The sequence below is a fragment of the Mytilus californianus genome, unplaced genomic scaffold, assembly GCF_021869535.1.
Source record: "Mytilus californianus isolate M0D057914Y unplaced genomic scaffold, xbMytCali1.0.p SCAF_5, whole genome shotgun sequence".
NCBI classification, from domain to species: domain Eukaryota; kingdom Metazoa; phylum Mollusca; class Bivalvia; order Mytilida; family Mytilidae; genus Mytilus; species Mytilus californianus.
Window position 1 is genome coordinate 45,620,591 of NW_026262701.1, and position 12,038 is coordinate 45,632,628.

At 32.1% G+C, this 12,038-nt stretch overlaps 1 protein-coding gene across 4 annotated transcripts in view; it reads right to left on the reverse strand.

Annotated features, from left to right (window-relative positions):
• Window positions 1-710: 710 nt before the first annotated feature.
• Window positions 711-12,038, reverse strand: part of LOC127702311 (enhancer of mRNA-decapping protein 4-like) — a 53,130-nt gene continuing 41,802 nt past the window's right edge. For all 4 annotated transcript variants that reach the window (XM_052206447.1, XM_052206446.1, XM_052206445.1 and 1 more), the window contains 8 exons: window positions 11,471-11,720; window positions 9,538-9,693; window positions 8,083-8,198; window positions 6,289-6,454; window positions 5,317-5,503; window positions 4,311-4,527; window positions 3,399-3,562; window positions 711-2,752 (listed from right to left, as the gene is read on the reverse strand). In XM_052206447.1, the coding sequence (XP_052062407.1) occupies window positions 2,572-2,752; window positions 3,399-3,562; window positions 4,311-4,527; window positions 5,317-5,503; window positions 6,289-6,454; window positions 8,083-8,198; window positions 9,538-9,693; window positions 11,471-11,720 (1,437 nt within the window). In that variant the 3' untranslated portion in view covers window positions 711-2,571. The remainder of the gene's footprint in view (window positions 2,753-3,398; window positions 3,563-4,310; window positions 4,528-5,316; window positions 5,504-6,288; window positions 6,455-8,082; window positions 8,199-9,537; window positions 9,694-11,470; window positions 11,721-12,038) is intronic.

Sequence of the window (12,038 nt, forward strand, 5' to 3'; positions counted from 1 at the left end):
GGACGCCAAGTGATGGCATAAGCTCACATTGGGCCCTTTGGGCCCCCGTGAGCTAAAAATCACAAAAAAATAACAATATTGCAAAATTTCAATCACTTAAACATGTCTGTGAGGGATGCATGGATTTGATGCTTAGGCAGCATTTGTGGAGAGGACTACCAATGATTCAATGTCTTAATATCTTCTTGACCTTTGATGAATTTGGCTATTCTTTTTAGATCCTTTTTGGTCATAAAAATCCTCATGTTTCTAGATATGACTTAAATATATTTTGGTAAATGCAGAAAAGCACTTGGAGGCATAATATTATAACACAGTCAATGTAGGACTTTCTTTGAGATATTATTGTGTCTGGGAGACACAAATGATGCCCCTGCAGATGCAAAGTGTTATTCTAAAATACACAAAAGTTGAGCATCGGAGCATAGATGTCTATGGTTCACTGTAGGCGTTATCCGGGATCGCTATGCACCTCTTATGCAAGTATATACTCCAAAATTGACAAAGTTCAACTACCTCCCAAAAGACCAAATATCAATAAAAATAAAAATCCGGGCCACATGTACACCTTCAATATATGTACAAACAGCCAGCAAAGTGAAAACTTTTAGTTGCAGAGGCATAAAAATATTGGACAGAGCAACATATTACACCAACCACCAATACTTGAGTTTTCCAATGTGCAATTCAATGAAATCAACAAGACAAAATGGAGTTTTGTATTATTTTATTATAACAGACTTCTTGTCTGTCTGTATCACAGTAATGCCAAGCTGACAGAACTAAAACAAAATATTATAAAAATGATTAACTACAAATGACAATGATACTACATCTACTCTATAAAAGATTCTTCTCCTTAGTTCATTAAAAATAAAGCTCTTGTGAAGTTTGTAATAAACAAATCTTATTTGTCAACTAAATTGGAAAATTTTCATGAGGATTCTCTTTCCCTAACTTTGCAATTTAGAACAAATCAGACAAAATATTCCTCGTCATAAATAAGATCAAAATCAGGGTAAATAAATGAATGAAAATTGTTACAGGTGAAAAAAAAAAAATATCTTTTTATTTTCTTCACATTATATTTTTTACAATTTGAATTTTATCAATAGTATTCCTAAATATCAAACAATAGAAAAACAGATTAAAAGGACAGTGTACTGCAACACATCAGAAAGCTGTATATAAAAAATACAGGATTTTGCAATGAAATCAAATTGGAAAAAAATTTACATAAAATGAATTTCTGATTTTATTACACTAAATAGTGTCACATCCTTCATGGATGAATACTAACTAAATGCTACATGGCACTTGCATGGTCGTACATTTTGGCAGCATAAAAAAATACTGATACAAAAATATACAATATTCATAAAACATAACAACATAGAACCATAACTTTTCCTCACAAATTTGAACCATGATAACTTATGAAAACCTGATACGATAGACATGTATTTTCTAATTAAATTCGCCTCTATACCAACTGAATGAAGTTTTCATGAATAAAATAATGATTAGCTAGGTTTATGACTATGCTAAATTGTACATCTAAACAACTTTTACCAGATTACTTTCTTTGATCATTTTCAAGTAGCCACATGGGAATATTTAACTTTGACCTTTGATTTTCATTTTTAAAAAATTACCGTAAGAACATATTCAAGTTTATTCACCATCCTATAAATGAATGATGTGTTTATGGTATAATTTTTCTGTCGCCCTTATAAGTGCCTTACTGTTTACAAAATATTGAAGAAGAATGAATTGGCTTTGTAGTTATCACAAAAGTAACTGACAACAATTTTCACTTCATTTGAATTTCATAAAAAAAAAAATGTTATAGGAATATGTTTCACGTTTTTGTGTTCCCAAACACTGAAAAATTTTATATTACAAAATGAACCACTTTTGTTCTCCATCAATTTTTTTTTAACCAGAACAAATTTAAATCTGCTCAGGGTGAAGTGATATAATCTGTTTATTCATTTTGTATCTTCAGCTTCCTTATTGGTTTAATATGAGAGAAGATTAAATTTATAGTTTTGTTTCTAATTTTGTATACTACAGTGTACCTTCATAGATAAATGCAAGATCAAATTTCTCTATTCCAAAAGAGAGGCAAAAGATACCAAAGGGACATTCAAACTCATAAGTTGAAAATAAACGATCCCTATTCCAAATATGTCTTAGTTTCCAGGAGATAAAAAATGTCAACATCAATACAACCATATGGAGGTTGGAAGGTCAGAGAAAAACATCTATAAAAGTTGTATTATATAATGATGCGTATAAACATGAGTTATTTGAGATGAAAGTTTTAAATAAAAAAGAGAGGTAACCATTTATACCTTCATTAGAAAATCTGAATTTTTTACCATCATGACACATGATATTTTAAAATATTTTTTTCTTTAAAAAAAGAAATACTCTGATTATAGAAAATCTTTCAACTACAACAATATATCATCGGAAATCTTTCAACTACAACAATATACTATCAATCTTAACTTTAAGTCTTGACATAATTAAATTTTAAAATCCATTATTTCAGTTTTAGAACATCTACTTCAGCAAAGATTCTGAGGCCATCTGTAACATTTTAAGATGTCTACATGTCTTATCATTGGGATGCTGACTGATATAGTTCTTTAGTTTCTGTATAAGACTGTACAACACTCCTCTCATGTGCTCCTGTGTTATCTTATTCGTCAAATCTAAATTCATCACAGATTCTTCTAAATATCTGTAAAAAAACAAAACATTTACTGAATTACAACCAAATCATTATTATGTTAAACAGCAAACTGTCAATCTTATTTCAATTTTACAAAGAGATGTCAACTTTTCAAATTAAATTTGCTGAGGTGGAACACAAATAATTTAAGTCACCTGACCAAGTTTAATCCCCCATTTTCTACATAAGGAAATGCCTGTACCAAGTCAGGAATATGATAGCTGTTTTCCATTCCTTTGATGTGTTAATTTGAGCTTTTGATTTTGCCATTTGATAAGGGACTTTAGGTTTTGAATTTTCCTTGGAGTTTGGTATTTTTGTTATGTTACTTTTTTCTGAATAAGGCTGTTTCCTTATATTGATTTAAATATTGAACAATTGCTAGAATAGACTTAGGTAAAATTGAACTACCTGAAAAGATCATTATTCAACATTTTTACTTAAAAAAAGTATCTGTTTGTTTTTTTATGCAGTACAAATACAACATTACAACTATAAATATTAATCAGCACTAGAATGGTTATTGTTGCTTTTGATTAAAACACCAATATTACATTTGAATAAATGTAATAATTGCTTACATTCACTTCATTTGAACTTTAGTTGTCTTATTGGCAATCATACCACATCTACTTATTTCTATATTGATACTTACTTATGTTTAAGTTCTGTATTTTGACCGATATCAGCAGACAACTGCTGGATAAGGGATAGCAATACTGGCTGTTCTAGTGGGCAGGGTGTTTGGTTGAATATCTGGGCAGGGTTCACAGTCTCACATACAAATACTACAAGTTCTAGATTAGCTGCTGACAAAGCCTACAACAAGAAGAGTACATAGTTTTATCTTTTAGATGTAATAATGGTTATTTTTCTTATTACTTTAAAGCATTCTAAAATCAAAATTTCATAACACTTTTTAGTATTGGTGAATATTCATTCCAAATTTTACTCCAAGGGGTTTAAAAGTTAGAGAGCAGTAACTATTTTAAACAAATGTACCAACCGACAAGTTGAATGCTACAGGCAATCTGCCTATTAATCACCACGTCACTGATAAAAGATAAAGGAAGCTAAAAAGATCCCTATACCCTCCTCCCTTTAATTAGTTAAGTTTCACTTTAAATGGAAACCAAGCATTTCAACTCTTTCACCTTAGAGAGTGGTAAAATAATGCAATTAATCTGATTAAAACATTCAGAAATTGCTGTAGTCCAACTTTGCTGATAACTCCAATATTGTTACAGACTCTAATTAACAGAAGAATATCACCTTGCTGGCATTTTGTATTATAAATGACAAAATGAAAAATGATTCACAAAACAAAATTTAATTAGTTAATTGAGAAAAACAACAAGAAAAAATGTCTTTTCTGGATTGAAATTCAATAAAAAATGGGTTATAAATATAAAATCTGAGATGGCAGTAATATTAAGTAACAGGGAAACAACAATGGATCATTTTCACTTTACATGCAAATATTAAACTGAATTTTTATTCATCTTGCATATTGTTGATAAGAATAATACCATACAAAGAGTAACAAATTTTTCCCTTTCTCTAATACCTGTTGAAATGCAGCATTTAATTGCCCTTGTCTCAGTAACTGCATGATATGTGTTCTAGCTTGTTGTGGATCAGGACTGGTAGGTACAGGAGTTACAGCCCCTGATCTCATGGCATCAAGTACATTACTACTAATAGTAGCACCTTGTTCCTGTACAGCAGTATTAACTTCATCTTTTACAGCTTGCCTTACAGCTCTGATCAAAGTTTCTTGCAGACTGAAGAAAAATATCTAATATTTCAGTATGTTGTATAAATAAAATAAGCATTATAAAATAAGAGGATCTATGCAAAATCATCCCTTAATTACTCCACTGAAGATAACTACTGACAAACAAATTCAGATGGCTATGTTTTCAATCAATCCTCTTTCAAAACATTTCACCTCGTAATTTCACAAAATTTTTTTTTTAATTTGCTAATCAAAATCAAATTAGGATCAATTGAAGAGGACTTCCATTCATCATTTCTACAAAATTTGGTCCAATTTGCCTTATGGAGATAATAAGAATGAAAATGATGAAGACAGACACACAATGTTCATGCTTGGCCAAAGGAAAAAACAGCCCAAGCTTGTAAAATTCTACTACAGGAAAATAGAATCTATGCAAAATAATCGATAAAATTGGCTTCAGACTCTTTGCTGAAGGAGTTTATTGTGTAGACTGTGGACACAAAGTGATCACAAAAGCTAACATGGCATTATGTCAAATTGTAAATGTTTTTTACATAAATCAGGCAATTAATTTTCTCTTTTGGATTGTTTAACATTTGTAATTTCTGGGCCTTTTATAGCTACATATGGGGTATGCATTTTGCTTATTGTTGAAGGCCTTATGGTGACCTATGGTTGCTAACTTCTTCATCATTTGGTCTTTATTGGAGAGTTGTCTCATTTGCAATTCTACCACTTCTTCTTATTTTTATAGAAGATAGTTTTGTAATTATTTTCATATCCAAGAATTACCTAAAGCTAATCTAATTGCAGATTCATGCATATAACATACCTAAGGAAGGAATTCTGCATTTCATTTTGGACCTGAGACTGGATACTAGCTGTGACTTGTGCTTTTATTGTTTCAGCAGAACTCTGGAAAGAATCAGCTAATTTCCTCATCTGTGCTACAATAGGATCTCTGGCCTCAGTATGCTTCTGTTTAATTATGTCCAAATGAGTTTCCAGTGTTCTAATATCTACAATACAAATGTTTTAAAACCACCTTTAAATGATGAATAAACTTACAGCTGTTCCATTAACCTACATGATACATGATACTCCGGGAAGGCACTTTAAAAATGGTGTAACAATCTAAAGAGGCAATTTTCACTTTAACTTTCACTGTACAATAACACCCACCCATATATGAGATTATGAAGTGCCATCCTTGGTCCCATGTATGTTTTCTATGGAACCGGTCTTACTTCCACAACAATAAGTTGAAATAAAAAAAGATACAGGTAACAGTTTAGGAGAAATCAACCAAACATTTATTCCAAATTTGTCAAAATTTATGAAAATCATATGAGCTAAATTAATTTTAGTCAAGGTGTTTGGTACCACCTTAAAATATTGGACAGTACAACAGACAATACCAAACTAATCCAAAAAATGCTGCTGACCAAATATGAAGTGATTCTGCTAGTCCCTGAAAAAATTGTGACAAAAATATTTGTTGCACCAGCGGACGGATGGACTAGGTGAAATCAATATAGCCCTAGTCCTGGAGTGCGTTTATATTATAAATTGTCCATCATGATTCATATGAAATTCACAAATAATTGTTGAAAAAAATTGTCCAATTCTTGTTTCATTACCAGTTCAACCCTTAAAAAAAACATAAACCTCATAAAACTAAAGAAATCAAAGATAGAATTTTTTACTATATACTTAACATTAATACACATTCTACATCCAACCACCCATAGAAATTCATGTACAAGTGCCTACAACAGAAATATAATACTTTAACAGCCCTTACATTCTTTTGTCCCTTTGGTGAATGCTTCGTTGACTTGTTGGAACATATTTTGCGTGGCCCTATCAAAGTTGGGTATAACAATATTCTGGAATGCTTCTCGATATGCTGCCTGTATTGGAGTCTGTAAAGCATTGCCTGCAGCTAATCCTATGGCTTCTGTTGTTTGCTGAAAATAATAGTCTAAAAATAAACAGGACCGAGACTCTTCATAGATTTTGCTTGTAAAATATTTGAATCTGGGTTGTTTTCTTTATATTTGTACTAATCCTTATATATGCTTGTATGACAATTTTAATTAAATTTTAATTTAAAAGATAATAAAGAGCTGTGCCATGAGCGCATGATACCCCTGTCACTTTTTCAAAGAATAAAGTACCATAACTCCTCAATGTCATATCATAAATTTATAAAAAACTAAAGGGAGGTTATTCTAATAGATTAAGCCAGTCACCAAGGTTTAGTGAAAACCGCTCAAAGCACTTTTGAGCTATTGTCCGAAAAACTGGAAAATCAACCCTTTTTTTATGAATAAAACCCCATAATCTAAAATTAAAAAAAATTGAAAGGGAGCTCGAGTCAATAGATATAAATAGTTCACCAAAGTTTCATGAAAACTGCTCAAAGTGATTTCGAGTTATGTTCGACATGTTGACGACGGACGGACAGACAGACGGACAGACAATGGTATACCATAATACATCCCATAAACAGGCGTATAATAAAATGCTCCACTGGGCGCAGCTTGATACGACCGCAGAGGTCGAACCCTGAACAGTTGGGGCAAGTATGGACACAACATTCAAGCTTGATACAGCACTGAATTTGGATTGTGATTAAATATTTGACACAGCATAGGTTTCTGACACAGAATGAATGTGGTCTAAGAACTTAAACAAATTTAATTTACCTATTCAAACCATATCATTATTATTTGCTTTTATATATAAATCAGAAATAACCAATTTAAAATGGAAAATTTTAAAGAAAAAAAATAGGAAAAAAAGGAAAAAAAAATCCCCCTCCCAATTTTTTGAACCCCCTTATGATTTATCACCCCCAAACTCAATCCCAGCCTTCCCTTTGTGGTTTGGTACCTTGCAGTACAATTTCAGAGAGATCCATACACTTGAACACAAGTTATTGTCTGGAAACTAGAAAAATGCTTGTTTTTTGGCCCCTTTTTGGCCCAAAATTCCTAAACGTTTAGGGCAATTATCCCCAAACTCAAACCCAGCGTTCCTTTGTGATATGGAACCTTGTAGTACAATTTCATAAAGATCCATACACTTACACACAAGTTATTGTCCTAAAACTAGAAAAATGCTTGTTTTTTTGCCCCTTTTTGGCCCCTAATTCCTAAAATTTTGATGCAATTACCCCCAAATTCAATCCTAGCCTTCCCTTTGTGGTATGCTACCTTGCAGTACAATTTCAGAGAGATCCTTGAACTTGAACACAAGTTATTGTCTGGAAACTAGAAAAATGCTTATTTTTGGCCCCTTTTTGGTCCCTAATTCCTTAACTGTTGGTACCATAACCCCCAAAATCAATCCCAACCTTCCTTTTGTGCTATTGAACCTTATGGTAAAATTCCATAGAGATCCATTCACTTAAACTTAAGTTAGAGTGCGAAAACCAATGTGTCTTCGGACGACGACAACGACGCCAACATCATACCAATATACGACCACAAAATTTTTTTGCAGTCGTATAAAAAGGACAATATCTACTAGCATGAAAATGTTGAGGTTTTTTTATCATGATGTGCACATATTTAACAATCTTTCAACCTACCCTAGATCTAATCATTTTACCAATATTATCTTTCAGTAATGAATCTGTGGCTGTTAATTTCTGTGCCAATTCTTGATGCAGCTGATCTTTAACAGGTTCTAAAGACCTTGTTACAGCTGAAAGGATGAAAACATCATTACAACATTCTATCATTTGCTTTCAATCATAATAATAACACAACACTTGTTCCTACACAAAATTACATTTCAGACTTCATTTGTTATACATGAACCTTATACTTTCAAATGGTTTTTTGAAAATAATTTGTTATCTCCCTTTACAATAAGTTTTTGTGTTACAGTTAATCGTCCAGCTAAATTTTTTTTTATGCTTTTTTAGAATTTTTCAGGATATTATTTCCTTTTTATGTAGTCTTTGCCAGTAAGCAAGCAAATAAAGCTATCCTGTATGATACAAGCTTTAATCAGATGTACAAAAATATGAAAAAATAAAATATTAAAAATTTCAGATTTTTCTGAGATTTTTGCCAATTCCCTGATCATCCTGAATGACCTTGATTTCCTAGAAAAGTTATCCATCTGGAATGTATGAAATGAAATACCTTGCTATTTCTAATTTTTCCTGAAGTGTAGAAACCATGTTAATCTACCATTTAAAAGAAGTTTTTCGTTTTCAACTGCCTGAAAGATTTATGTTCTGCGTTTTTGCAGGTTATTTTATTTTGTTAAATGTTGTTTAAAGAGGCTTTTGTGTAATTTTGTAAACCCAGGTGAAGAAAACTAATAACAGTATCATTTATCTAGGTCTGTTAACAACTGGGTCTGGGGAAAGAAGACGGATAGATAAATTTGTTCTTTTTTTGTCCACTGAAACTAAGTCACAGTTACTTTAAAATTGAGAATGGAAATAGGGAATGTGTCAAAGAGACAACAGCCCGACCATAGAACAGACAACAGCAGAAGGTCACCAACAGGTTTCAATGCAGCGAGAAATTCCCGCACCTGGAGGCGTCCTTCAGCTGGCCCCTAAACAAATATATATACTAGTTCAGTGATAATGAACGCCATACTAAACTCCAAATTGTACACAAGAAACTAAAATTAGTTCTGTATTTAATCTGTCTATCCATAACCCATGCAAAATTTCTAGAAAAAAGATTTGTGAATTTTTTTTTCAACTTATTTGTTTTCTACCAATATATCTTTCCTCTGGATTCTTTTTTTTTTTCCTATGTACCAATTTTCATGGATTGAGGAAAACTTGTATTTCCGTGGATATTGGATTTCATAGTTTTGCAAAGGCCTGAACACAAGCCTTTAAATATTTGCACTTCATTGAACACTGAAATTTGTGGTTTACCTAGCCTATACCCACAAAATCCAGGAAAATTTGTATCCCACGAATAATAATGAATTCACAGTAATCTAACCACCTCCCCACCCTCCAATAAGTATTTTCCTGGTTCCCCACTTTTCTGTATCTATGTATTCCAACCTGGTAAGACAGTATTCCTCATTTCATCCCTGACTTGATCCTCCACATTACTGGCTACAGATTTCTGTAATGTTTGTACCAGTGTGTGTTGCAATCGTTCGTGTCGCTGCTTTTCTCTCGTCTCAGACTGCTGCATGATCTGATTTATTCTCTGATCTTGTTTTTGTTAATGAAATTAATGCGTGTCAAATTATTAACATGATTTTTTGTGAAATAAGTAATTTTGATTCAATATTTCAAAAGAGAGGTGTACATGCAGATTAAACAAATGATAAGACAGCAACCAAACTACAAAATAAAACCAATCAGGACAATAATTTTTTTTTTCAGATTATCCAGGGCTCACACTACTTCAGAATAATAGGGAGAAGTGACTTCTCTTTTTGAAACTGATAGGGAGAAGTGGTGAGATTTGAAAGAGAAGTGCTCCTTCGCGCCCTGCGCTACAATGTTTTGATTTTACTATAGTATAAAGGGTCATATGTAAGTAATGTTCTTTTTATATTGTTCAATTCATATCTGAGTATACAATTAAATTAACAGTTCAAATTCAAAGTTGTTTAAGTTTAGGTTCTTGTGAGAAACTACCAACTAAATATCTAGCACTAAAAAGAATTTTTTTTTATGTCAAAAAGGTAAAGAAATTATAATATATGAATTACAATTCAATTAGAAACTATCTTGTTTATCATGTTTATGAAATTCAGCGTTTCTCATCAAAAGATTTACAAAGTTAAGCTGGGCCATAATATATTGATATTAGTAGTTAAGCAACTTTAATCAATATTTTAAAACAATCCATATAAATGATATGGAATTATATACATTAATCTATTAGATCTAACCAAAAGTCTGTTAATGCATGTGGAATGCATAATTTTTCCTTTTGGGATCAATATTCTTCTGTCAGCTGTTCCATTCATGCGTCCGTATTTATTATTGTAAAAATACGGATTTCCGTCATAGCCGGTCCAGTTCCGATCCGTAGTTAGTAAACGCTTAATGGCGGACGAAGAAAATTTACAAAAATAAACGATGTTTGACAAGCTATTTGGAAAGGAATATGACGTTTTTAATGCAATAAATGGATTAAACATTTACTGGAGGCAACTTTTATCACTTTTAAATGAAGTAACAAACTTATTTTGCTGCCGAAAGTTAGATTGATGTATGCTCTCTGAGTAACAAGTACCGGAAGTGCATGCAGTGATAAAAAGTTGTCTTTTTTATTAAATAACCTACTACACACTGTAAATTCATTGCTTAAACCTCTTTTCTTAAGAAAATGTATCGTTTATGTCTGAATTTCTTTAATAATCAATAAAAAATTGATGTTTTATCAACTTAAAAATTGAAAATGTCCGATGACGAAAGCGACTAAAAGCGAGTATCGTAAACAACAGGGCGACTTGTTTTCGCTCTTGATGGTCAGGCAAAGCGAAGTGACGGACGGGAAAGCGACTTCTTCGCCCTAGTCGCCTGGTAGCGTGAGCCCTGATTATCAGATGTAGATCTTTTTAATGTGACAAGATTACAATTTTATTACCAAGACATTTATTTTGACTGTATTGAATTGAAAGTTAATAAAAAACTATTATTGATTGTATGACTGTCATTAAGTAACTTATATGACTGTTTTGTCAATCACTGCCATCTTAAACCCCATGCAATAATAATATCCCATACTTTCTTCATGAAAAACTTCTTAATATAAAGCTGCCTAAGACTACTAACTGATTAATTACTGGTTTATGAAAAATACACACTCATTTTTAGATTAAGGTTGAGCCTCTAAAGTAGAAATCTGAATAACTAGGAATTGCTTACTGCAAAGGTGTATAGCGTTTGTTCAATTTCTAGTGCATTTCATTTAATAACACTTCCTACATAAAAAAAACCAACTACCATCAGTATTGTAAATAGAAAAGGATACTCTCTTTTTGAGCATGCTGAGTAAACATTCTCTCCACACGAGATGTAACAATGCCCTCTAATTTGCCTAAATGTTCCTCAATGTTTGGCTGAGGTTGTTGTGACATGTGTCGGAGTTGTTCTATCTCTATCTGTTGTCTCTGTAATTCATTCTGTTTCTCCTGTTGGTCAGCTAATTGCTCCTGCAGTCTTTCTATCACACCATTTTGAGATTCCAAGGCATTAAGGATGTTCTGTATGTTATCTTGAAGCTGTAAAATATTGAATATAAAAATAAGGACATGGGGTATGACTGCCAATGAGACAACTATCCACTGAAATCAAATTGACGTGGATGTATAAGGGCTATTCCATTAAAATGTATGTGGGAGGGTAGGAAGGGAAGTTTAATTATTGAATGTGGGTCATGGGTCTTTTTCAGTATGCATCTATTACCATTATGCAAAATTATCTAAAAAAATGGTTCTTGGTTGTAGGAATACTTTGAAAGTCCCTTCCTACCCTCCCACATACATTTTAATGGAATAGCCCTAAAGCAATCTGACTTCTGACTACTATTGCCTAATTAA